This window comes from Mauremys mutica, chromosome 19 (assembly GCF_020497125.1).
Source record: "Mauremys mutica isolate MM-2020 ecotype Southern chromosome 19, ASM2049712v1, whole genome shotgun sequence".
Classification (NCBI taxonomy): domain Eukaryota; kingdom Metazoa; phylum Chordata; order Testudines; family Geoemydidae; genus Mauremys; species Mauremys mutica.
Window position 1 is genome coordinate 2,503,644 of NC_059090.1, and position 27,873 is coordinate 2,531,516.

The window sequence follows — 27,873 nt, forward strand, 5'->3', positions numbered from 1 at the left end:
GCAGGAGCCTGCAAGCTGTCTGAGATTGTACGCCTGACTCAGAGGCGGAAGAGATGAATTTATGAACTCAGAAGTAAGGAAAAGTGAGGCTGTAAATAGACCCAAGCTGGTAATCGGAATTGACACAGAGTGAAAGAAAACAATTACTGTAACTGTGGTTCTTTGAGATGCAATGCAGACGTGTATTCCACTTTGCCCAGTGCATTGGAGTTAGAGAATTTTGCCTAGCAGTACCCACAGAGGGGCAGCACTCACGCCTTGTAGCCACAGCCCCTCCCCTGGCTACATGAGGTGGCGGCGCCCTGACCCCCCTCAGTTTCTTTGCACCAACCCCCAGACTATTCTCTGATGCAGAGGGGATGTAGGGTGGGTCATGGAATACAGATTTGCATCACATCTCAGAACCACAGTTACAGTAAGTAACTTTTTCTTCTTCAAGCAGATGAAGTCATGTATTCCACTTAAGTGACTGACAAGTAGTACCCCCCATCAGGAGGCGGGGTTTGGAGTCCACCTAAGCAAGGACTGCAGAACCACCCTGCTGAGACGTGCATCTGCCCTGGAAGATGCAGTTATGACGTAATGGTTCGTAAATGGATGGACGGATGACCATGTACCAGCCTTGCAAATGCCCACTATTGAGACATCACTGAGGAATGCTATTGACACTGCTTGCGCTCTTGTAAGATGAGCTCGCAACCGCGGATGGGGTGTACCCGAAGCTATTTTGTATGTGGTCTTGATACAGGATGTTACCCATTTAGAGAGAGTCTGTGAAGAGACCACTGGCCCCTTCATACAATCTGCATATGATACAAACAGGCAAGGCGAAGCAGGGAACTGTTTGGTCCTGCCCAGATAGAAGACTAGACATCATCTGACATAGAATCATAGACGATTAGGGTTGGAAGGGACCTCAGGAGATATCTAGTCCAACCCCCTGCTCAAAGCAGGACCAATCCCCAACTAAATCATCCCAGCCAGGGCTTTGTCAAGCCAGGCCTTAAAAACCTCTAAGGAAGGAGATTCTACCACCTCCCTAGGTAACCCATTCCAGTGCTTCACCACCCTCCTAGTGAAATAGTGTTTCCTAATATCCAACCTAAACCTCCCCCACTGCAACTTGAGACCATTGCTCCTTGTTCTGTCATCTGCCACCACTGAGAACAGCCGAGTTCCATCCCCTTTGAACCCCCCTTCAGGTAATTGAAGGCTGCTATCAAATCCCTCCTTATTGTTCTCTTCTGTAGACTAAACAAGCCCAGTTCCCTCAGCCTCTCCTCATAAGTCATGTGGCCCAGCCCCCTGATCATTTTCGTTGCCCTCTGCTGGACTCTCTCCAATTTGTCCACATCCTTTTTCTGTAGTGGGGGGGCCCAAAACTGGACGCAATACTCCAGATTTGGCATCACTAGTGCCGAATAGAGGGGAATAATCACTTCCCGCGATCTACTGGCAATGCTCCTACAAATGCAGCCCAATATGCCGTTAGCCTTCTTGGCAACAAGGGCACACTGCTGACTCATATCCAGCTTCTCGTCCATTATAATCCCCAGGTCCTTTTCTGCAGAACTGCTCCTTACCCAGTCGGTCCCCAGCTTGTAGCACTACATGGGATTCTTCCGTCCTAAGTCCAGGACTCTGTACTTGTCCTTGTTGAACCTTATCAGATCTTTTTTGGCCCAATCCGCTAATTTGTCCAGGTCACTCTGGACCCTATCCCTACCCTCCAGCATATCTACCTCTCCTCTCAGCTTAGTGTCATCCACGAACTTGCTGAGGGTGCAATCCATCCCGTCATCCAGATCATTAATGAAGATGTTGAACAAAACTGGCCCCTGGACTGGCCCCTGGGGCACTCCGCTTGATACTAGCTGCCAACTAGACATGGAGCCGTTGATCACTATCCGTTGAGCACAATGATCTAGCCAGCTTTCTATCAACCTTTGAGTCCATTCATCCAATCCATACTTTTTTAACTTGCTGGCAAGAATATTGTGGGAGACCGTATCAAAAGCTTTGCTAAAGTCAAGAGATAGCACGTCCACCGCTTTCCTGATATCCACAGAGCCGGTTATCTCATCATAGAAGGCAATCAGGTTGGTCAGGCATGACTTGCCCTTGGTGAATCCATGGTGACTGTTCCTGATCATCTTCCTCTCCTCCAAGTGCTTCAAAATGGATTCCTGAGGACCTGCTCCATGATTTTTCCAGGGACTGAAATGAGGCTGACTGGTCTGTAGTTCCCAGATTCTCCTTCTTCCCTTTTTTATAGATGGGCAATATATTTGCCTTTTTCCAGTGATCCGGGACCTCCTCGATTGCCACGAGTTTTCAAAGATAATGACCAATGGCTCTGCAATCACATCAGCCAACTCCCTCAGCACCCTCGGATGCATTGCATCTGGGCTCATGTACTTGTGCATGTCCAGCTTTTTCTGAATAGTCCTTAACCTGTTTTCAGCACTGAGGGCTGTTCACCTTCTCCCCATACTGTGATGCCCAGTGAAGCAGTCTGGGAGCTGAACTTGTCTGTGAAGACCGAGGCAAAAAAAGCATTGAGTACTTCAGCTTTTTCCACATCATCGTTCATTAGGTTGCCTCCCCATTCAGTAAGGGTCCCACACTTTCCCTGACCTTCTTCTTGTTGCTAACATACCTATAGAAACCCTTCTTGTTACCCTTCACATCGCTTGCTAGCTGCAACTCCAATTGTGCCTTGGCCTTCCTGATTACACCCCTGCATGCTCGAGCAATATTTTTATACTCCACCCTAGTCAGCTGTCCAAGTTTCCACTTCTTGTAAGCTTCCTTTTGAGTTTAAGCTCACCAAAGATTTCTCCCCAGCGGGAGCTCGAGGGCCGGATTAAAATGGCTGGAGGGCCGGATCTGGCCCGTGGGCCATAGTTTATCCACCCCTGCTCTTGAAAGACAAAGGGCAAAGTTATTAGCTTCAAGGAACCTACATCCTGTCTCCAACAATTTGCAAGCCTAGTTTTGCCAGTGCTGGGAGCTAACAGATCAAAGGCTATAAACAGTTTAAAAGTAACTTGATTCCTATAAAAGCAGTGATCAAAAGACTGAGCAGCATTTAAAGACACTCCCTGAAAGAGCAAGAGGGAACTAGTTTGTGAGTTAGCAGAACAGATTATGCCACTGAGAGCCTAGAAGGTCTTAGGTAGAGCTGGGAGGGAAACAGTTTTCCCATCCCATGAAACTTTTTGAGATTTCAAGATTTCTCTCTTTCGAAGGAGAGAGAAAGAGCTCAGAATAGCCAGTAGCCTAGCAGTCAGGGCACTCACCTGGAATGCGGGAGACTCCAACCCAGGGGAGCGTCCTGACAACCAGGCCGCTTGTTATTCTGGGCACTCAATCTCCCTCCCCATTCCCATAAAAGAGTTTGTTTTGATTGACTGACATTTTCCCTTTTAAACACTGTATTTATTAACAGATCCATTCTTTTATAACAAATCATATTAAACTTGCTTTACACCTTAAAACAGCAATAAGCTTAGTATAAACACAAACACACAGTTATAAACTGTCCTATGGGAAATCCCTGAAGCTGTACTGATGAGACCTGCTATCAGTCCCTTTCTCCTCCTTTATGGTATTGATCACATATTGTGACTGCTGCTTTTCTATTCTCTGTCTTACTCTTCTGTCTTCTCAGTTGACCGTGTTGGTTAAAGTCTTTCATTATCTCATGTTTAGATCCAAACGTCTCTTTTTCTTACATTTAGATGCATAACCTGTTTGTTAGTTGTCCTATCAAAACCTTTACACAATATTTAGCTTTGTTCCTATTTCCTCCTATCTATTTTCCTTATTTTAATATCTTAATTCTAAGTTTAATTGTGACTGTTGTTGAAGGGATTTCTCCCTTTCTCAGTTTTCAAACAGAAGTTCTCAAACTCCCAGTCTGATGGCCAATGATGACCCCCTTCCAGCAAACTCCAAAAACTTCCACCATCCTTAGTCCTTATCTTTTTGTCTTCTCCCCTGCAGAACTGACTTAACCAGTTAGCTTTTCTAGTACCAGAATTTCCCACACCCTTTTTATACCAGCCAATAGTTTTAAGAGAATCACTTCTCTTCTATCACCTTGCTATGGTAATTCCAGCAGCAACTACAAAAGAATGATCAGTTCTTTATGGCTTTTAGAAGACAGGACAATTGAATACAAATACTAAGGGGGTTATATGACAGCTGACACCCTGTTATCTCCCTTATGGAGCCTCATGGCTTTCCAAAAGGTCTTAATTTTGGAGCACATCTACCATACATAGATAAATCTTCCCGTTTCATATGTTCTCCCATTCCTCAATTTTTGTGCCTATGTCTACTTCAACTTTCCTTCTTCTCATGAAATGTAGTTACACCTCTACCCCGATATAATGCTGTCCTTAGGAGCCAAAAAATCTTACTGTATTATATCAAACTTTTTTTGATCCACCGGAGTGCGCAGCCCCGCCCCCTCAGAGTGCTGCTTTACCGAATTATATCCAAATTCGTGTTATATCGGGGTAGAGGTGTATTTCCTCCACGTAAGTTAGAAATTATTTTGTAGTGGAAAGTAAGCATTTATGTTTCATGGATGTAGGGAGTACTTTTTCAAATTCTGTCAATCTTCTGCATAGGTTTTCTTTTTTGTGGGGATGGACTGAAAAATCTCTCAGTTGTAGTTACTGATATACTGCAATTTTGGGGTCTTTTGAGAGTTGCTTTATTTCTTCAAGTGATCTATTGTCTCTGAACAGTTGGCTGAATTTTGATATACCTGTAAGTTCCCAAATGTCAAAACTTTCCAGGCTGTTATCGGGATTAAATTCTATATTATCTACTGTGGACATTGGATGTGGTGGATACGAGTTCTGCTTTCTAATAAATTATCCCAAGTTTCTACTGTTGCTGTCATAAAAAAAAAAAAAGAGTTGTATGTTGATTTTGACCTACAGGTTTTCTTTATCCAGGGGATCACGTGGAGTCTGACTGTACAACAAGAAACTTCTTGTATCTCTACCCAGTGCTTATTAGGGTTTGGTGTTATCCAATGCCTCAGGTTTCTGATCTGACTAACTTGGAAATAGTGCTTGATGTTTGGTAAAGCCAAGCCTCCATTTTGCCATCACCTTTGTAAAGTAGATTGCTTAACTCTGGATTTCTTATTTTCCCAAATGAATTTATTTATCATAAATTGCCATTGACCTATAAGGCTTCCTGGAACTCAAATGGGAAGCGTTTGGAAAAAGAAGTTAATTCAGTGCAAGACATTCATTTAGCTGTTACAATTTTGACTAACATGAAATTTCATATTTTGACCAATTTCCAGATGTTTTGATTTTCTTAACGAAAGGACTTTAATTAATATTATATAAATCTTAACATCTTTTAGAAATGTGTATTCCCAGGCATCTTATTGAAGTTGTACCCATTTATATTTAGCTTTTATTTCTTTCTGTAGATCTGAGCTCACACCTACATCCAGGAGTTCTGATGTGTAGCGTTTATTTTAAATTCTGACTCTTCACCAAATTTTAAGATTTCTTTTTGCAATTCTAGTAGTGTGTGAGCTGGATTCGTAACAAATGCCACAACGTTGTCCACATATAAGCCTAATTTGTGTTCCCTGTTTCCTACTGTAATTCCATTTATATTAGGATTATTTCTGACTGACTGAACAAATGACCCCATTACTATGTCAAAAAGAAGAGGTGATAGTTGGCTTCCCTGGCAAATGCCTCTAAAAGGAAGCTTTTTTCCGACAGATACCCATTTGCATTTATAGTAGCATATAGGTTGGAATACAAAACAAAAATCCAACTTTGAAATTTAGGGCCTAAAGAATTGACATTTTCCAACAAAAACATTTTGTAGTAAAATTCCCAACCAGGTCTAGTGTTGGGGTGTCTATAAGAAGCTTAGACCTACCAGAAGATGGATAGACACCTGGTAAGCTAGACATGCACACAGTCTACTTATTGTTTTAAGACCTTTTCTTTTAAATGCTTTGGATCTAAATAAACGATACTTGGCTTTAAGGAGGCCGTCTGGTCAGTGTGTATCCTGCCATTGCTCCCGGAGGGAACGGAACTGCAGGTACTGAACCAGAGTCAGACCTGTGAGGTGATCAAAGTTAGTGACAGGGCACTGCAGCCCCAGGGCCTAGTCTGAGAGCAAGAGACCTGAGGGGTGTGCTCACAGAGACCAGGGTGGGCCAGAGAGTCTTTTAGAACAGTAATTGTGACAGAAGGGAGCACCAAAGCCCTGCAAAGCAGTTCTGATTTACACAGGCACCAGTGAGGAGATGGGTGAAACAAATAGCAAATTCCAGAGAATGACGCCATAGAAATTGTATTCCTGTACTAATCTAATTGAAAGGTCTTGGGCAAAGTCATGGATATTGTCACAAGGTGACAGCAGATGACAAAGTCACATCAGTAGTCCAAAAGCTATGGCCCGGCCCATTCCCAGGACACAAGTTGTGAACCAAGGACTGGCTAAGATGCTGGCTGACAGAATTACTGAGAAGTAAATAAAGGTGTGAGTAGAGTGCCTCACCCTGTACCTAGCGTGGATTAATAGTCTCAAAAGTTTTTGCCATACTTGATGCTAAGAAAGACTTTTGGCATTATCCCCTGAATTCAGAAAGCTGCACTGTGGTGGTTACACATACTGTAGAATTTCTCTGGGACTTCCAAGGGCTCTGGGCTTACCAAAAGGCCATGGATTCAGTATTGGGTCATTTACCTCAAACTGTCTGTCAGTAAAGATAGCCTCATCATCCATGTACCAATGAGAAACAGCTGGAGAAAAGATGGAGGGAAGTGTGTGCTTGGTTTCAAGAAAGGGGACTTTGGCTCACTAGAAATACATGTTGTTTTCGGTTTAATGAAATACAGCTATCAGTTGCAGCAGATGGCAGTAAGCCTGGCACAAAGAAAGCAGAAGTTCTTCTTAAAGCTCCAAGACTATTATTATTATTGTTTATTATTTGTATTAGCAGAGCGCTCCAAAGCCCTAGCCATGGACCGGATCCTATTCTGCTACAAATACAGAACAAAAAGACAATCTTTTACACCCTGACCAGGGGTGTTGGAACAATGTGTACAGTGTCTCTGGATTAAATTTAGAAGTATGAACAACAAGGGTAATGTCGTGGTGGGAGTCTGCTACAGACCACCGGACCAGGGGGATGAGGTGGACGAGGCTTTCTTCCAGCAACTAACAGAAGTTGCTAGATCACAGGCCCTGGTTCTCATGGGTGACTTTAATCACCCCGATATCTGCTGGGAGATCAATACAGCAGTGGACAGACAATCTAGGAAGTTTCTGGAAAGTGTAGGGGACAATTTCCTGGTGCAAGTGCTGGAGGAACCAACTAGGGGAAAAGCTCTTCTTGACCTGCTGCTCACAAACAGGGACTTTAGAAAAGCAGACTTCGACTCCCTCAGGGAACTGATGGGCAAGGTCCCCTGGGAGAATAACATGACGGGGAAAGGAGTCGAGGAAAGCTGGCTGTATTTCAAAGAAACCTTATTGAGGTTGCAGGAACAAACCATCCCGATGTGTAGGAAGAAAAGTAAATATGGCAGGCGACCAGCTTGGCTTAACAGTGAAATCCTTGCTCGTCTTAAACACAAAAGAACAGCTTACAAGAAGTGGAAGATTGGACAAATAACCAGGGAGGAGTATAAAAGTATTGTTCAGGCATGCAGGTGTGAAATCAGGAAGGCCAAATCACACTTGGAGTTGCAGCTAGCTGGAGATGTTAGGAGTAACAAGAAGGGTTTCTTTAGGTATGTTAGCAACAGGAAGAAAGTCAAGGAAAGTGTGGGCCCCTTGCTGAATGAGGGAGGGAACCTAGTGATAGAGGATGTGGAGAAAGCTAGTGTACTCAATGCTTTTTTTGCCTCTGTCTTCACAGACAAGGTCAGCTCCCAGAGAGCTGCACTCTGCAGCACGGTATGGGGAGGAGGTGACCAGCTCTCTGTGGAGAAAGAAGTAGTTTGGGGCTATTTAGGAAACCTGGACGAGCACAAGTCCATGGGGCCGGATGCGCTGCATCCGAGGGTGCTAAAGGAGTTGGCCGATGAGATTGCAGAGCTATTGGCCATTATCTTTGAAAAATCATGGCGATCGGGGGAGGTCCCGGATGACTGGAAAAAAGCTAATGTAGTGCCCATCTTTAAAAAAGGGAAGAAGGAAGATCCAGGGAACTACAGGCCAGTCAGTCTCACCTCAGTCCCTGGAAAAATCATGGAACAGGTCCTCAAGGAATCAATTCTGAACCACTTAAAGGAGGGGAAAGTGATCAGGAACAGTCAGCATGGATTCACCAAGGGCAAGTCATGCCTGACTAACCTAATTGCCTTCTATGATGAGATAACCAGCTCTGTGGATGAGGGGAAAGCAGTGGATGTACTATTTCTGGACTTTAGCAAAGCTTTTGATACAGTCTCCCACAGTATTCTTGCCAGCAAGTTAAAGAAGTATGGGCTGGATGAATGGACGGTAAGATGGATAGAAAACTGGCTAGATGGACGGGCTCAATGGGTAGTGATCAATGGTTCCATGTCTAGTTGGCAGCCGGTATCAAGTGGAGTGCCCCAAGGGTCGGTGCTGGGGCCAGTTTTATTCAATATCTTCATTAACGATCTGGAGGATGGTGTGGACTGCACCCTTAGCAAGTTTGCAGATGACACTAAACTGGGAGGAGTGGTTGATACGCTGGAGGGTAGGGATAGGATACAGAGGGACCTAGACAAATTAGAGGATTGGGCCAAAAGAAATCTGATGAGGTTCAACAAGGACAAGTGCAGAGTCCTGCACTTAGGACGGAAGAATCCCATGCACTGCTACAGACTAGGGACCGAATGGCTGGGCAGCAGTTCTGCAGAAAAGGACCTAGGGGTTACGGTGGACGAAAAGCTGAATATGAGTCAACAGTGTGCCCTTGTTGCCAAGAAGGCTAATGGCATTTTGGGTTGTATAAGTAGGGGCATTTCCAGCAGATCAAGGGATGTGATCATTCCCCTCTACTCAGCACTGGTGAGGCCTCATTTGGAGTACTGTGTCCAGTTTTGGGTCCCACACTACAAGAAGGATGTGGATAAATTGGAGAGAGTCCAGCGGAGGGCAACAAAAATGATTAGGGGGCTGGAGCACATGACTTATGAGGAGAGGCTGAGGGAACTGGGATTGTTCAGTCTGCAGAAGAGAAGAATGAGGGGGGATTTGATAGCTGCTTTCAACTACCTGAAAGGGGGTTCCAAAGAGGATGGATCTAGATTGTTCTCAGAGGTAGAAGATGACAGAACAAGGAGTAATGGTCTCAAGTTGCAGAGGGGGAGGTTTAGGTTGGACATTAGGAAAAACTTTTTCACTAGGAGGGTGGTGAAGAACTGGAATGGGTTACCTAGGGAGGTAGTGGAATCTCCTTCCTTAGAGGTTTTTAAGGTCAGGCTTGACAAAGCCCTGGCTGGGATGATTTAGTTGGGTTTGGTCCTGCTTTGAGCAGGGGGTTGGACTAGATGACCTCCTGAGGTCCCTTCCAACCCTGATATTCTATGATTCTATGTCCCGAAGTTGAAAACACCTACAAGCAGCCTTTCAAGAACAACAGTAAAAAGGCCAAACAATGTTAATGGCTTATTGAGGAAATGCACACAAGCACAAGGATTACCCCAGGAACTGTGTACCACAGAAACCTCTCAGAGACAGCACTACACAACTGGAACAGTCTGACCCAGGTCATAGCAAAAGAGCTTTCCAGCAAGTGGGGAGAAGATATAAAAGGGGGAAATGACATCATGAGGAACCTCACTCTCCTCACAACAACATACCTGGAAACACCTGCGGGGCAAGGACTGAACTATGGGAAGTGATGGTTCCAGACTAGAAAGATCTTTAGTCTGTGTATGAAAACCTAGGAAAGCCAAGGCAACTTGTGCCTTAAGAGTCTGCCAGTCTGTTTATCACTCAGGGTGAGAATCTGCTAATTTATACCCTACCTATCTAGTGTGTTAGGCTCAGTTTGCGGTTTTTGTTTATTTACTAAGGTAACCTGCTTTGATCTGTTTGCTATCACTTATAGTCACTTAAAATCTACCTCTTGTACTTAATAAACTTGTTTTTGTTTTAAATCCAGTTTGTGGAATTCATTACGTGGGGGGGGGGGGGGATTTGCAGATCTCCCTCCACATTGAGGGAGGGGGCGAATTTCAATGAGCTTATGCTGTACAGGTCTCTGTGCAGTGCCAGACGAGACACTTTTGGGTTTGCACCCCAGAGAGGGAGTGCACTGGAGTGCTAGGCAACTCTGTAGCTGAAGCTTTCCCAGGCACAGCTGATCTCAGTGTCTGTCTGCAGCTGGGTGTGTCCCTACCTGTGTGTGATGGAGGAAGCTTGGGGGCCTGGCTCTGCAGGACAGGGTAAGGGAAATCCAGGCTCGAGGAACTGGCGGGCTCAGTGGTACCCCAGAACATCAGGTGGCACCCTGGAAGGGGGAGCAACCCATCACACAATCCCTGCCCCCAAAAGGGGACAATCTAAGCACAAGACAAGAGACACCAGATGGATACAGACAGACTGATGGGGCAGTACAAAGAAACTAGGAGACACAGAAAATGAGACTAAAGAATGCAGGAGAGTTGTGCTTTCTTTTATGGGAACCTGAGACATTTTTATTCCAAATGATCTGAACACTTCAGAGCCAACAACTGATCAGAAAAGGAGCAGTATGGATGGGGAATTCTCAAACAGAAACAGCTTTGCAATATTCCAAAAGGCTTTAATGAAGAAGCATGCCTACCACCTTTTAAATTGGATACATCAGCATTTGTTGCAACTTATGCTACCCCTAAAAAAACGAGGAGTACTAACACCTTAGAGACTAACAAGGACTCCTCGTTCTTTTTGCTGATACAGACTAACACAGCTACCACTCTGAAACCTGTTACACTCTTGAGCTTGGAAAAGAGGAGACTAAGGGGGGGTATGATAGAGGTATATAAAATCATGAGTGATGTGGAGAAAGTGGATAAGGAAAAGTTATTTATTTATTCCCATAATATAAGAACTAGGGGTCACCAAATGAAATTAACAGGCAGCAGGTTTAAAACAAATAAAAGGAAGTTCTTCACGCAGCGCACAGTCAACTTGTGGAACTCCTTACCTGAGGAGGTTGTAAAGGCTAGGACTATAACAGCGTTTAAAAGGGAACTGGATAAATTCATAGACTCATAGACTTTAAGGTCAGAAGGGACCATTATGATCATCTAGTCTGACCTCCTACACAATGCAGGCCGCAAAATCTCACCCACCCACTCCTGTAACAAACCCCTAACCTATGACTGAGTTATTGAAGTCCTCAAATTGTGGTTTGAAGATCTCAAGCTGCAGAGAATCCTCCAGCAAGTGACCCGTGCCCCACGCTGCAGAGGAAGGCGAAAAACCTCCAGGGCCTCTGCCAATCTGCCCTGGAGGAAAATTCCTTCCCGACCCCAAATATGGTGATCAGCTAAACCCTGAGCATGTGGGCAAGACTCACCAGCCAGACACCCAGGAAAGAATTCTCTGTAGTAACTCAGATCCCACCCCATCTAACATCCCATCACAGACCACTGGGCACACTTACCTGCTGATAATCAAAGATAAATTGCCAAATTAATTGCCAAAATTAGGCTATCCCATCTTAGCATCCCCTCCCATAAACTTAGCAAGCTTAGTCTTAAAGCCAGATATGTCTTTTGCCCCCACTACTCCCCTTGGAAGGCTGTTCCAGAACTTCACTCCTCTGATGGTTAGAAACCTTTGTCTAATCTCAAGTCTAAACTTCCTAGTGTCCAGTTTATACCCATTTGTTCTTGTGTCCACATTGGTACTAAGCTTAAATAATTCCTCTCCCTCCCTAATATTTATCCCTCTGATATATTTATAAAGAGCAATCATATCCCCTCTCAACCTTCTTTTGGTTAGGCTAAACAAGCCAAGTTCTTTGAGTCTCCTTTCATAAGATAGGTGTTCCATTTCTCGGATCATCCTAGTAGCCCTTCTCTATACCTGTTCCAGTTTGAATTCATCCTTCTTAAACATGGGAGACCAGAATTGCACACAGTATTCCAGATGAGGTCTCACCACTCATGGTGGTTAAGTCCATAAATGGCTATTAGCCAGGATGGGTAAGGAATGGTGTCCCTAGCCTCTGTTTGTCAGAGGTGGAGATGGATGGCAGGAGAGAGATCACTTGATCATTGCCTGTTAGGTTCACTCCCTCTGGGGCACCTGGCATTGGCCACTGTTGGTAGATAAGATATTGGGCTAGATGGACCTTTGGTCTGACCCGGTACAGCTGTTCTTATGTTCTTATGTACCCCTGTTAGCTTAGGTGCAATGCTGCTCCAATTCCATAACCCAGGATGAAGAGTGACATATGGCTGGTACGCTGTGGGTTATTAGCCAGGGTGAGGAAAGGGGTGGGGAGATGCCTGGCTGGTACACTGCCCTGCCAGGGAGTTATATGGGATGAGGGGTGGGGTCTGGCTGGTATGTTACTCACTTGTAATTGCTGTTGATGTCAGAAACTCTCCAGACATTCTGCAAGTCGAAGTCCATCCTCACAACTTCCATCTCAAACCGGTATTTCACGTGGTCTCCTGGAACAGCACAGGCACAGCACAGTTACTGGCAGCCGGACACAGCCAAGGGAAACCTAAACCTGGCAGCTGCAACATTACAGGACTGGATGAGCAAGAGGCCAGATCGTGTCTGAACACTGTGGGATGGGTGCTTTTCCAAATGTCACACTCACCTGCTCAGGTTAAGAGGTGACTTGATTATAGTCTATAAATACCTACACATGGGAAACAAATATCTGATAATGAGCTCCTCAGTCTAGCAGACAGAGGTATAACATGATCCAATGGCTGGAAGTTGAAAGTAGACAAATTCAGACTGGAAATAAGGTGTACATTTTTAGCGATGAGATAATTAACCATTGGAACAATTTATTACAAAATATCAGTGTTGGGAGGGACCTCAGGAGGTCATCTAGTCCAACCCCCTGCTCAAAGCAGGACCAACCCCAACTAAATCATCCCAGCCAGGGCTTTGTCAAGCCTGACCTTAAAAACCTCTAAGGAAGGAGATTCCACCGCCTCCCTAGGTAACCCATTCCAGTGCTTCACCACCCGCCTAGTGAAAAAGTTTTTCCTAATATCCAACCTAAACCACCCCCACTGCAACTTGAGACCATTGCTCCTTGTTCTGTTGTTTACCAAGGGTCATGATGGATTCTCCATCACTGACCATTTCTCAATCAAGATTGGATGTTTTTCTAGAAGATGTGCTTAGGGAATTATTATTGGGAATTTCTCTGGCCTGCATTATACAGGAGGTGAGACTAGATCACAATGATCCCTTCTAGTTTGGAATCTATGAAAACCTGGTAAACAAAAAAGTGAGGGACTGGATGCTAATGAACCAAACTTGGCAAATCAGAAGTTAGGCCTAACTGGCAAACACAATAATGAGAGGATGGATTATTCCAACCAACAGCCCACTTTGGGGGCTAGGACATGCGGCCTGATGGAGGGATTTCTGGAGGAGAAGGAATACTGGTCAGGACTCCACTCCACTTGTGGGACTCTGTCCTTCATCCATGGACCCCAAAGGTCTAATGATCATCATGCAGCTCAGACCTCAGAACATCAGCAGGGACACCCGGTCAACAGTGCCACATCAGCAAAGACAGCAGCCGGAGACACGTGAGATCATGCTGTCTCCTCTTCCTTTCTGCCCAGCTATTTTTCCTCCTCTCTTGGCTTTTCATCTGATCCTGAGGTCAATTGTACCACGCAAGATCAGCACAATGAGACAAGACAGACCATCCAGCTTTGCCCTGGCTGAGCGAGACTGTTAAAGGAGAGGGACCAGCCACACCTCAGATGGGAAGATAAGCCAGAGCTCAGTGCAATTACTGTAGTGGCTGATTAAACAACCCACAGCATCTGTCTCCGACTGACCTGACACTCGAAGTTCCGAAAACATTAACAAAAGCCGTATTTCCCCCACCATTAGTATACTCTCTCCTCCCCTTTGTGTCTGTCTGTTAAAAGAAGGAAAAGCGACCAGCTCTAAGATATGAAGGATGAGCAACAAAACTCTTCCCTTGCTACCAAGAAAAGTTGTCCCACAAAATAAGAGCGCACCTGATACATCAATTTTAAAGGGATTTTGATAGGTATCATATAATTCAACTGCTGTTTTAAAGTGCTATACAAATTGTTTGACCTCTTTTTCTCTCGTGTATTCTAACTAATAAATCTCTAAACTTCAGCATGAATTTCCTAGCATGTTTGCTATGGTACGAATCACGTTGAGGTCTCTGTATAGCAAACCCCAAATCTTATTTAATACTGTTCAATGTTGGAAGTAATAGACCTGGTCTACACTACGAGTTCAGGTCAAATTTAGCAGCATTAGATTGATTTAACCCTGCATCCGATGACACAACAAAGCCATTTTTGTCGACTTAAAGGGCTCTTAAAATCGATCTCTGTACTCCTCCCTGACAAGGGGATTAGCGCTGAAATTGACCCTCCTGGGTCGAATTTGGGGTAGTGTGGACGCAATTCGACAGTATTGGCCTCCGGGAGCTATCCCAGGGTGCTCCATTGTGACTGCTCTGGACAGCACTCTCAACTCAGATACACTGGCCAGGTAGACAGGAAAAGCCCCGCGAACTTTTGAATTTCATTTCCTGTTTGGCCAGCGTGGCGAGCTGATCAGCACAGGTGACCATGCAGTGCTCATTAGCACATGTGACAATGGAGTCCCAGAATCGCAAAAGAGCTCCAGCATGGACCGAACGGTAGGTACTGGATCTGATCGCTGTATGGGAAGACAAATCTGTGCTATCAGAACTCCGTTCCAAAAGACGAAATGCCAGAATATTTGAAAAAATCTCCAAGGGCATGAAGGACAGGGGTTATAACAGGGACCTGCAGCAGTGCCACGTGAAGCCTACCAAAGAACCAGAGAGGCAAACGACAGCTCCACATCAGAGCCCCAGACATGCCGCTTCTATGATGAGCTGCATGCCATTCTAGGGGGTGCCCCTACAACTACCCCACCCCTGTGCTTCCCTCCTCCCCCACCCCTCCCAGGCTACCTTGGCAGTTATCCTCCCATATGTGTGACGAATTAATAAAGAATGCATTAATTTGAAACAACAATGACTATTGCCTCTGCAAGCGGAGATCAAAGGGGGGAGGGGAGGGCGGCTGGCTTACAGGGAAGTAGAGTGAACCAAGGGGGCAGGTTTTCATCAAGGAGAAACAAACAGAACTTTCACACCGTACCCTGGCCAGTCACAAAACTAGTTTTCAAAGCTTCTCTGATGCACAGCGCACCCTGCTGTGCTCTTCTAACTGCTCTGGTGTCTGGCTGCACATAATCAGTGGCCAGGCGATTTGCCTCAACCTCCCACCCCGCCATAAACGTCTCCCCCTTACTCTCACAGATATTGCGGAGCACACAGCAAGCAGTAATAACGATGGGAATATTGGTTTCACTGAGGTCTAACTGAGTCAGTAAACTGCGCCAGCGCGCTTTTAAACGTCCAAAGACACATTCTACCACCATTCTGCACTTGCTCAGCCTATAGTTGAACTGCTCCTTACTACTGTCCAGGCTTCATGAGCCATGGGAGCAAGGAGTAGGCTGGGGTAGGTGCAACTGTGTGGTGCTGCCAACTGGGAGAGCAGTCTGAGGCAGAAGCCTCCAGCTGGCATGATATTCCAGGCAGGACTGAATCTCCATTAGATGAAACTTAAAGAAGAGAATGACCTGGAGTCATTCCCATTTTTTTCCAGGAGCCGGCCAGGAACACCCATGTCTGCCCAGGCACCGCTGACTAACCTAACCGGTCAGGAGCACCCACGGGACGACGATGACGGCTGGCAGCTGTATTGTACCGCCTGCCGTCCACAAGGCAAGGGGATGCTGCTGTGTAGCACTGCAGTACCGCGTCTGCCAGCAACACTCAGGAGACATACGGTGACAGTGAGCTGAGCGGGCTCCATGCTTGCCATGCTATGTCGTCTGCACGGGTAACCGAGGAAAAAAGGCAAGAAAAGATTTTTTGCCGTTGCTTTCATGGAGGGAGGAAGGGGGGCCTGACGACATGTATCCAGAACCACCTGCGACACTGTTTTTGCCCCATCAGGCATTGGGAGCTCAACCCAGAATTCCAATCGGCAGCGGAGACTGCAGGAACTGTGGGATAGCTACCCACAGTGCAACGGTGAAAATTGACACTAGCCTTTGTACTGTGGACACACACCGGTGACTTAACGCGCTTAGTTGGGACACACACAATCGACTGTATCAAATTGATTTCTAAAAAATCGACTTCTATTAAATCAACCTAATTTCTTAGTGTAGACATACCCTTAGGGTCATGGTAAAACCTTTCACTCTTTGGGCCCATTTATTCCATCTAAATTAATACTGTAATTCCTCCAGGCCCCAAACTCCTCTAATTAGCCCCCTGAGGCCAGATCAATTGGGGAGGCATATTCTACAATCGAGGGCCTGGCACTGAGAATATCCTATCCTCAGCCTAGATCTGGGACTGTCAGCTCAGGTGCCTCCAACAACCTAAACTCCTGGAACAGAAGGAGGCACAAGCCAGAAAGAGGGCTTTATCCCCCCTGCATGTGTCTGTCTGTGAGAGGATAGGAATTTAGGTTTAGTCACCGTGCTGTACTTGTTGCTCAATGGCCTGAGCACTTTTGGGAGAAGAGATGCAAACAGAATTATGAACAGAAGCAGCAAAGAATCCTGTGGCACCTTATAGACTAACAGACGTTTTGCAGCATGAGCTTTCATGGGTGAATACCCACTTCTTCGGATGCAAGAATTATGAATGACATACACTTTCAAGAAAGCCATGAACATTTAACAGTCCAGAGACAAGATCTACTCATCCTCCGTCAGAACCCAAGGTTGAAGTTGGGGTGACCTCTGGTGAGATTTTTAGCATGTGTATAGGTTCTTCTGTGGCTTAAATGTTTTCTCTGCAATGCTTTTGCCTTAAGAATAAATGTGCTTGCTTATAAAGAGCTGGGTGGTAACTTATAACTGTGGGCAATACACAGGTCACAGCCCTAGGAGAGAAAGCAAAGCACAGAGACAGTCTGGTTCACTGGGGAGGGAGGGAGGGAGGGGGACTGTGCAGCCTTAAAAATCCCCCAGTCAGTAAGTAATGAGACAGGGGTCTCAGCCTAAAAGAGGTGATGGCTGGGACTCGGGAACCTGAAGTGTGTGCCCTTGATGTTTCCTGAGTGACATGCTGCTAGGCAAGCAGTGAGCCCGCTCTGCACCAGCTAAAGCTTTCAGTGGATGGCCAGGTGCAGCACCTGGATCTCCAGGTTAGGTCTGGACACAGCAATCCACCAGAAGACAATGCCACCTCCTAGCCAGAGGAAGACGGACAAAGCACACCTGGCTATAGCTACTCTTTGTGTAGCAAAGAGCTTAACAGGACCCTCCAGAGAGATTTGGGAGGTGGCTGCAGCAGAACACAAAAACACAGCATAATATGGGTGTGTGGGTTCCCTCCGCCTGGACACACCATGAGGGCTGCACTGAGGAAGGGGCTGGTTGGGAGCTCACCTGGGTGGCACAGATGTGCGTGCTGATCCTCCTCATCAGCACAGACCCCCAAGCACCAAGCATGGTAGGCGAATGCAAACAGGTCTTCAGGCTTTGCAGGGCGGGCAATGGCTCGGCTCAGCCTCTTCAGCCATTCCTGGCACTGCTTAAAGGTGGAGAAATGGCACCTGCAGGACACACAGACTCAGTAGGGCCAGTCAGGATGGACTGACAGGGCATGCCACAGCCTGCAGTTCAACCAGGGGAGAGGAGGAGAGGAGAAGGAGATCCAACCTCCTTGGGAGGACCAAGAGGCTCTGAGCTTCCCAGCAGAAGGCTGAGACGGACGGACGGACACACCCAGCCACACACACCCACACCTGAGAGCACCCTCCAAGATAGCAGGGCTTGACTCGGCAGCACAGACTAGGGCAGGGATTCCCCAAGGCTGCTGGCCACACCCGTGGCTGGAGAAACCTTACACTGTGGCAATAGCAGGGAACTATGCAGCTACCTGACCACTTTGGAGTCCTTGCAGATGATGTGAAGTTGGAACATGTCCCGACTCTCCACACTTTCCATCATCCTCAAAGGCACCTGAAACAGAAAAACGCAGAGAGTCACTTGACAGCATGGGATGTCCCACACCAGCAGGGACCCCAGCCTGACACTCTCTCATTATGCACCCCAGTCGAGGCTCAGCAAAGAGAATCCCACATTTACATAGCTTCATGATCCACAATTTAGAGTCTCCCCCTCAATCCTCACCCTGTCCTCCTCTCTCATTGTCAGGGAGGAACAGATTAGGAAGGGCAGAACAACAGGGGTGCCTGGAACCACTGGATACGGCCTAGTGAGCAAAAGAGGATCACAGATGCAGAAGAGACAAGGGCAGCAGGAAAACAGGGGACTGAAGAAACTTGAGAGTAAGGCACCGTGGGACGAGGCCTCACACTCCAGCAGCATGGGCCATAAGTCCTGGCACCACACCCCTGGCCTCAATAGACGAGGAATAGCTCAGTGGTTTGAGCATTGGCCTGCTAAACCCGAAGTTGTGAGTTCAGTCCTTGAGGAGGCCATTTAGGGAACTAGGGTAAAAATCTGTTTGGGGATTGGTCCTGCTTTGAGCAGGGGGTTGGACTAGATACCTCCTGAGGTCCCTTCCAACCCTGATATTCTATGATTTTATGTCTAGCCTGGTCTGCAAGAACATTTTTCACTGGTCTTAAACCCAACTGTTGGGGGGATTAGAGCCTGCAAGAAAGGAGAATGTCAAGAGAGAAATCTGACCATCACACACACGCCAACACAAAGGTCTTCATCCCATGAAGGGGAGGGAAAGCATTTCTGTGACTTGCTAATGGCACTGGAGTATGTCAGGCTGCTTGCCTCTTTAGAGATGCAGCTTCTGCGTCACAGGGCATGTGGCCACCTACTGGAATGACTCCAAGCCCTAATTTCATGGAGGATGATGAGACCTGAAAGTGGTTTCTGCAGCCACAGAATACTGCAGCAGCCTAAGAATGCCAGAGGCCTCGGTTGTGAGTAACAAACCAGTGACAGACAGAGCTGCACTTACATTGATCACAGAGTCTTTCAATTTGATATGAAGCCGGTAGTTGGAGATGGCGATCACAGCATCATTAGCATGGCCCAAATACTCCACACCCTCACCCTGCAGCACAGTGAATGGGACCTGCAAGGGAGGAGAGACAATCAGAGCAGCTGTCAGACACACACACCCAGAACTCCTTGTGCAATGGGGAGTGAGAAGAGCCAGCTCTGCTAGTGCCTTCTCCATGCTATTTACACATAAAATCAGTAGGACACAGTGATCTCAGTGGGACCTGAGTGCAGGCAGCAGGGCACAGGGACCCGCCCCCCATGAATTCACCTCCGAAAGCTCTTCAGTGTGAAACGTGGGGCCCGCAGTGGAACGTGGTGCTGAACACCATCGCTCCAGAACTGGGAGAGGATGGAGGTGTGTTCACAGGCAGGTTTGCTAGACTGACCTGCAATGTGACTCAGCAATGCTTGGGCCCTTAAATTCATCTTTCCAGGAACATCTGGTTTGTGTTCATAGAGCTTCAGGGGGAGCTATTTGTACCACCAGCACTGGTGCTCCTGCCCTGTGCAGACTGGCAGAAAGGTCAGTGGGTGGCAAGGAGAGGGATTTAAAGTCACTGGCTTTCTCACAGTAAACACAACACCAGCATAAGCAGCAGATGGAAGGGAAGAAATCACTTGTTTGGAGGCACTTTGCATGTGTCCCAGAACAGGGAGCAAGGTGTCTGTGTAGCCCAAATTGAATCACCTCCCCAGACAGCATCGAGCCACGTAATGGTCCTGCAGTGTCGTGTATATGTAACTGAAACAATTAGCTGCAGCATTAGACCCGCTGGCCACAGCCCAAGCAACTGGAGGAGCCAGACACGGAATCTGGCCACAATCTCTGCAGACAGGACTGTACACGAACCACACAATCACTTCTGTAGCCACCGATAGAAATGAAAGTGCAAGACTAATGGACAGGCCATAAACTAGGACTCTCTCTCTCTCTCTTCCTCAGTCAGGAAGTGACCCAGCTATTTTAAAACCTGGAGGCCATGTACGCAGCCAGATATAATGTTCATCTTGTGCAAAAGAGGGGAGGGAAAGATCCAGAATAACCTAAAATTGGCCACGGCCGTGCTCTCTCTTCTCCCTCCCTCCTTAGCGATTCAAAGCCCAAAGCTTTGTTAAGGCTAGGACATCCCATCATGGAACAGAGGCCATAACATGTGATTTAGGTGAGCAAATCTCACAAAAATATTAAGTAGCCATAGTGTTCACATCACAGGCTGTAATGTGTCCACACAAGGATTTGATTAAATTATTCCTTACAAATACTTTAACCAGCTCCAATTCCCGTGTTTTAAAATGGATATTCTGTGCTGTTTAATTTCATATACTTTTGTGGCCTACATGAGTGCCGCCTAAACACTGAATTTCCTGGCTCTCCAAATTTTTTTAAGTCATTAAGGATTTCTCCCCTCTCAAGTTATTTTTAATCGCAGTTAACTCACATGATTAACTCAAAAAAATTAATTGCAATTAAAAAATTAATCCTGATTAATCATATTGTTAAACAATAGATAATAAATAAATACTCTAAATAAATACTTTGCCTCAGTCTTTAATAAGGCTACTGAGGAGCTTAGGGATAATGGAAGGATGGCAAATGGGAATGAGGATATGGAGGTAGATATTACCACATCTGAGGTAGAAGCCAAACTCGAACAGCTTAATGGGACAAAATCGGAGGGCCCAGATAATCTTCATCCAAGAATATTAAAGGAACTGGCACATGAAATTGCAAGCCCATTAGCAAGAATTTTTAATGAATCAGTAAACTCAGGGGTTGTACCGTACGACTGGAGAATTGCTAACATAGTTCCTATTTTTAAGAAAGGGAAAAAAGTGATCCGAGTAACTATAGGCCTGTTAGGTTGACATCTGTAGTATGTAAGGTCTTGGAAAAAATTTTGAAGCAGAAAGTAGTTAAGGACATTTAGGTCAATGGTAATTGGGACAAAATACAACATGGTTTTACAAAAGGTAGATCGTGCCAAACCAACCTGATCTCCTTCTTTGAGAAGGTAACAGATTTTTTTAGACAAAGGAAACGCAGTGGATCTAATTTACCTCAATTTCAGTAAGGTATTTGACACGGTTCCACATGGGGAATTATTAGTTAAATTGGAAAAGATGGGGATAAATATGAAAATTGAAAGGTGGATAAGGAACTGGTTAAAGGGGAGACTACAACGGGTCGTACTGAAAAGGTGAACCGTCAGGCTGGAAGGAGGTTACTAGTGGAGTTCCTCAGGGATCAGTTTTGGGACCAATCTTATTTAACCTTTTTATTACTGACCTTGGCACAAAAAGTGGGAATGTGCTAATAAAGTTTGCGGATGACACAAAGCTAGGAGGTATTGCTAACACAGAGAAGGACCGGGATATCATACAGGAAGATCTGGATGACCTTGTAAACTGGAGTAATAGTAATAGGATGAAATTTAATAGTGAAAAGTGCAAGGTCATGCATTTAGGGATTAATAACAAGAATTTTAGTTATAAATTGGGGACACATCAGTTGGAAGTAACAGAGGAGGAGAAGGACCTCGGAGTACTGGTTGATTACAGGATGACTATGAGCCGCCAATGTGATATGGCCATTAAAAAGGCTAATGCAGTTTTAGGATGCATCAGGCGAGGTATTTCCAGCAAAGATAAGGAGGTGTTAGTACCATTATATAAGGCACTGGTGAGACCTCATCTGGAATACTGCATGCAGTTCTGGTCTCCCATGTTTAAGAAGGATGAATTCAAACTGGGACAGGTTCAGAGACGGGCTACTAGGATGATCTGAGGAATGGAAAACCTGTCTTATGAAAGGAGACTCAAAGAGCTTGGCTTGTTTAGCCTAACCAAAAGAAGGTTGAGAGGGGATATGATTGCTCTTTATAAATATATCAGAGGGATTAATATCAGGGAGGGAGAGGAATTATTTACGCTTAGTACCAATGTGGACACAAGAACAAATGGATATAAACTGGACACTAGGAAGTTTAGACTTGAAATTAGACAAAGGTTTCTAACCATTAGAGGAGTGAAGTTCTGGAACAGCCTTCCAAGGGGAGTAGTGGGGGCAAAAGACATATCTGGCTTTAAGACTAAGCTTGATAAGTTTATGGAGGGGATGGTATGATGGGATAGCCTAATTTTGGCAATTAATTTAGCAATTTATCTTTGATTATCAGCAGGTAAGTATGCCCAGTGGTCTGTGATGGATGTTAGATGGGGTGGGATCTGAGTTACTACAGATAATTCTTTCCTGGGTGCTGGCTGGTGAGTCTTGCCCACATGCTCAGGGTTTAGCTGATCACCATATTTGGGGTCGGGAAGGAATTTTCCTCCAGGGCAGATTGGCAGAGGCCCTGGAGGTTTTTCGCCTTCCTCTGCAGCATGGGGCCTGGGTCACTTGCTGGAGGATTCTCTGCAGCTTGAGATCTTCAAACCACAATTTGAGGACTTCAATAACTCAGACATAGATTAGGGGTTTATTATAGAAGTGGATGGGTGAGATTCTGTGGCCTGCATTGTGCAGGAGGTCAGACTAGATGATCATAACGGTCCCTTCTGACCTTAAAGTCTATGAGTCTATGAGAATACCAATTGAAATGTATTAAATATTTTTGGATATTTTTCTACATTTTCAAATATATTGATTTCAATTACAACAAAAATACAAAGTGTACAGTGCTCACTTGATATTTTTATTACAAATATTTGCATTGTAAAAATGATAAACAAAAACAGTATTTTTCAATTTACCTCGTATAAGTACTGTAGTGCAATTTCTTTATCGTGAAAGTGCAACTTATAAATACAGATTTTATTTTGTTACATAACTGCACTCAAAAACAAAACAAAGCAAAACTTTAGAGCCTACAAGTCCACTCAGTCCTACTTCTTGTTCAGCCAATCACTAAGACAAACAAGTTTGTTTACATTTACGGAAGATAATGCTGACCACTTCTTATTTACAACATCACCAGAAAGTGAGAACAGGCGTTCGCATGGGACTTTTGTAGCCAGCATTACAAGGTATTTACGTGCCAGATATGCTAAACATTCATATGCCCCTTCATGCTTTGGACACCATTCCAGAGGACATGCTTCCATGCTAATGACACCCATTAAAAAAATAATGCATCAATTAAATAAGTGACTGAACTCCTTGGGAGAGAACTGTATGTCTCTGGCTCTATTTTACCTGCATTCTGCTATATATTTCATGTTATAGTAGTCTTGGATGATGGTCACTGCAGATTTGACAAAATGCAAAGAAAGTACCAATGTGAGATTTCTAAAGATAGCTACAGCACTCAACCCAAGGCTTAAGAATCTGAAGTGTCTTCCAAAATCTAAGAGGGACAAAGTGTGGACTTTCAGAAGTCTTAAAAGAGCAACACTCGAATGCAGAAACTACAGAACCCAAACCACCAAAAAAGAAAATCAACCTTCTGCTGGTTGCAGCCGACTCAGATGATGAAAATGAACATGCGTCGGTCCGCACTGCTTTGGATTGTTATCAAGCAGAACCCGTCATCAGCATGGACGCATGCTACAGCAGTGCCATGAGAACACCTGTTCTCACTTTCAGGTTATATTGTGAACAAAAGTGGGCAGTATTATCTCCTGCAAATGTAAATAAACTTGTTTGTCTGAGCAACTGGCTGAACAAGAAATAGGACTGAGTGGGCTTGTAGGCTCTGACGTTTTACATTGTTTTACTTTTGAATGCAGTTATTTTTTGTACATAATTCTACATTTGTAAGTTCAACTTTTATGATAGATTGCACGACAGTACTTGTGTTAGGTGAATTGAAAAATACTATTTCTTTTGTTTTTTACAGTGCAAATATTTATAATAAAAAATACAGTTGAACCCTGTTATGTCGCCGGCCTAGGGGTTTGCCAAAAAGCGTCGAGATAACCGATGATCGAGATAAACCCCTATCCACCCCCCCACCCCTGAACTCCCCTGCCCTCTCTCCAACACCCCCTCCCTGCCCCCTTACCACGGTGCCTGCACGTGGCAGGATCCGGCGAAGCGGGACGGGGAAGCGGGGCCGGGCGGCCGTGGACGGGGACCCGGAGCCGGGCAGCCAAAGAAGCGGGACCCGGTAAGCGGGCCGGGCGGCAGGCGAAGCGGGACCGGGTAAGCGGGCCGGGCGGGCAGGCGGGGACGGGCAGGGACCGGGTATGCGGGGCCGGGCGGGCAGGCGGCGAAGCGGCGCCGGGCGGACGGCGAAGCGGGGACCGGCGAAGCGGAGCCGGGCGGGCGGGCGGCAGGCGAAGCGGGGACCAGGTATGCGGGGACGGGCGGGGACGGGCAGGGACCGGGTATGCGGGGCCGGGCGGGCGGGGACGGGCAGGGACCGGGTATGCGGGGACGGGCGGGCGGCGAAGCGGAGCCGGGCGGACAGCGAAGCGGGGACCGGCGAAGCGGAGGCGGGCGGGCGGCAGGCGAAGCGGGGACCGGGTATGCGGGGCCGGGCGGGCGGGGACGGGCAGGGACCGGGTATGGGGGGGCGGGCGGGCAGCGAAGCGGAGCCAGGCGGAGGGGCAGGCGGCGAAGCGGGGACCGGCGAAGCGGAGCCGGGCGGACGGCGAAGCGGGGACCGGCGAAGCGGAGCCGGGCGGGCGGGCGGCAGGCGAAGCGGGGACCGGCGAAGGGGAGGCGGGCGGGCGGCAGGCGAAGCGGGGACCGGGTATGCGGGGACGGGCGGGCGGGGACGGGCAGGGACTGGGTATGCGGGGACGGGCGGGCGGCGAAGCGGAGCCGGGCGGACGGGCGGGCGGCGAAGCGGGGACCGGCGAAGCGGAGCCGGGCGGGCGGCGAAGCAGGGACCGGCGAAGCGGAGCCGGGCGGGCGGGCGGCAGGCGAAGCGGGGACCAGGTATGCGGGGACGGGCGGGGACGGGCAGGGACCGGGTATGCGGGGCCGGGCGGCTGGGGACACGGTGGGTCGGGGACGCGGGGAGCCGGGCGGCTGGGGACGCGGGGAGCGGGCGGCTGGGGAACCGCGCGGCTGGAGAGCCGGGGAGCGGGTGGCTGGGGACACGGTGGGTCGGGGACGCGGGGAGCCGGGCTCGAGATATTAGGGTTCGGCGAATCGACATAACGGATGAGAAACCCATAAGACAAAGAGGGAGTTTGGCGGTTCCACTTGTAAAACGTCGACTTAATAGGATTGGCAAGTTAACCGAGGTCGAGATAAATGGGTTCGACTGTAAATATAAAGTCAGCACTGTACACTTTGTATTCTGCGTTATAATTGAAATCAATATATTTGAAAATGTAGAAGACATCCAAAAATATTTAAATAAATGGTATTCTATTATTGGGTAACACTGTGATTAATCACAATTTATTTTTTTAATCACACGATTAATCATGATTAATTTTTTTAATTGCCTGACAGCCCTAGTTATTTATAAATATTAATAACCTTAAAGGGCACCATCACCTTAAAAACCACTTCTGCCTGAAATCTGTGTACTTAAGAGCTTTATGCAACACCAATGATTTTACCTGACACAGATTGGGGAAAACTATTCTCTTTTTGCAGTTTACCATCTGCTTTTGGCAGCACTTTCTGTCTAGTCAGTTGCTGCTTCCCATGTTCGTGTGGCTCTTTCACATGGAAAATGAGCAGCAAGAAACTTTTTAACAATAGGTTTGTAAAGTTATAACAATTGAAAGGGGGTAATCCTGGAACAAACTGACTGTCACAATTTCTAACTCATTGTTTGAAGCCAACTTGATCTCAAATTGATGGTGTCCCTTTGAATCTTACTTTAACTTAAGAGAATAGTACGAATTTGTGCATGCGAATTACTCCTTTGATGCTGAACTGTAAGGTCCGTCAGCAGAAAGCTATCGTTGCAGTGCATCCGGCTATGTGCAGTTGTGTTCAGGATTTGGTTTAGAGGACGTGCCTCTCACAGAATGGTGAAATGACAGACCAGTCGTCCCACCCATATTCTTCTGTGAACTTCCTCACGATCTGACCTCATGCCATCCCTCTCACACAGGGTGACCAGATGAGAAATCTAAAATATCGAGACAGCCGCAGGGGGAGCACCTTTTCAATTGTTATACTCACTCGCCCGAGTCTTCGGCGGCAGTTCGGCGGAGGGTCCTTCAGTCGCTGACGGTCTTCGGCGGCATTTCAGCGGAGGGTAATAAACATTGCCACCAAAGAAGGAAGTACCCGCCGCCAAAATGCCGCCGAAGACCGTCAGCGACTGAGGGACCCGCCGCCGAAGTGCCGCCGGGTGAGTGTAACAATTGAAAAGGCACTCCTCCTGCCGGTCACCGCCACCTAAGCAACAAGGAAAGAAAAAATAAATTAAAAAAAAAAGGCACCTGAAACAAAATATCAGGACAAATGGCGTCCCGACCGTACTTCGGTCAGGACACAGGACAAACTGCTCGATATTGGGACATCTGGTCACCCTACTCTCACAAACCAGTATCTTCCGTTTTCCATGACCCTCAACTTTCAACCCCTTATTCATTCCTCAGCTTAGGGCCTATGAATGTAGTTCCACACGGCACTGCCATCTGGCCAATGAACTTGGGAACAGTAGAACAGCAAGTGTGAGTGTGTAGCCAGAGCCTGGCTCCCGGTACAGGAGGACGACAGCAGACATGTAAGGGAGTGGACTGCGCTGAAAGCATCAGGAGAATCGAGCAGCTTTGGTTAGAGCATCAATCCATGACACTGTCCTTGCTCGCATAGGTGCCTCCATGGCAGCATCTATATCTATATGTCATCCCAAAGCCTCTGCAGCGGTGTCTCTCCTTCCAGCCTGTGACGTTGCACTCCATATGATTTTATGAAAATATGCTAATAAGTGTGAATATAATGTAACTGGAATATGCTTCATACAAAAGGTCTCTTGTGAGGTATCATTACAAAGCTTATAATCTACTGAATGTGGTCATCCTATTTGTATGAATGTATCACTCTTGTATCAAACTAGGAATATAAAATATAACACTGAGGTCCAATTGTAGTTATGCAAAGTGTGGGCCATTAATGGTGGTTTAGAATCTTGATGGCTCCCATCAACTAGGACAATTGACTGTAGATGGCTTTGTTTGCTTGCAGGCCTTCCTGAGAGTCAGGCTGGGAGGAATGAAGGCTTGGGGGTCTCACAGGACATATGACCACGTCACCTGGTCCTGGAATCCATCTTAAACCTGGTGCTTTTCCATTTAGGAGGAGTGGGGACCCAGAGAGACAAAAGATTCCCGCCTTGTGCCAAAGCTATAAAAGGGGGTGGAACAGAACAAAGGGGGGGGCAGTCATGAGACATCCCCGAGCTACCACCTGAGCTGGAACAAGGGCTGTACCGGGGAAAGGATTGTGCCCAGACTAGAAAGGAGTCTAGCCTGTGAAAGAACTTTATTGGGTGAGATTTACCTGCATTTAGTTTCCTACTGTATTAGGCTTAGACTTGCATGTTTTATTTTATTTTGCTTGGTGATTTACTCTGTTCCTTCTGTTATTACTTGGAACCACTTAAATCCTACTTTTTATATTTAATAAAATCATTTTTTGCTTATTACTGAACCCAAAGTGATTAATACCTGGGG

At 46.5% G+C, this 27,873-nt stretch overlaps 1 protein-coding gene across 3 annotated transcripts in view; it reads right to left on the reverse strand.

Moving 5' to 3' along the window:
- MTMR4 (myotubularin related protein 4) overlaps positions 1–27,873 on the reverse strand; it is a 107,493-nt gene that overhangs the window by 20,929 nt on the left and 58,691 nt on the right. For all 3 annotated transcript variants that reach the window (XM_044993755.1, XM_044993757.1, XM_044993756.1), the window contains 4 exons: positions 19,238–19,354; positions 18,173–18,255; positions 17,680–17,846; positions 12,560–12,656 (listed from right to left, as the gene is read on the reverse strand). In XM_044993755.1, the coding sequence (XP_044849690.1) occupies positions 12,560–12,656; positions 17,680–17,846; positions 18,173–18,255; positions 19,238–19,354 (464 nt within the window). The remainder of the gene's footprint in view (positions 1–12,559; positions 12,657–17,679; positions 17,847–18,172; positions 18,256–19,237; positions 19,355–27,873) is intronic.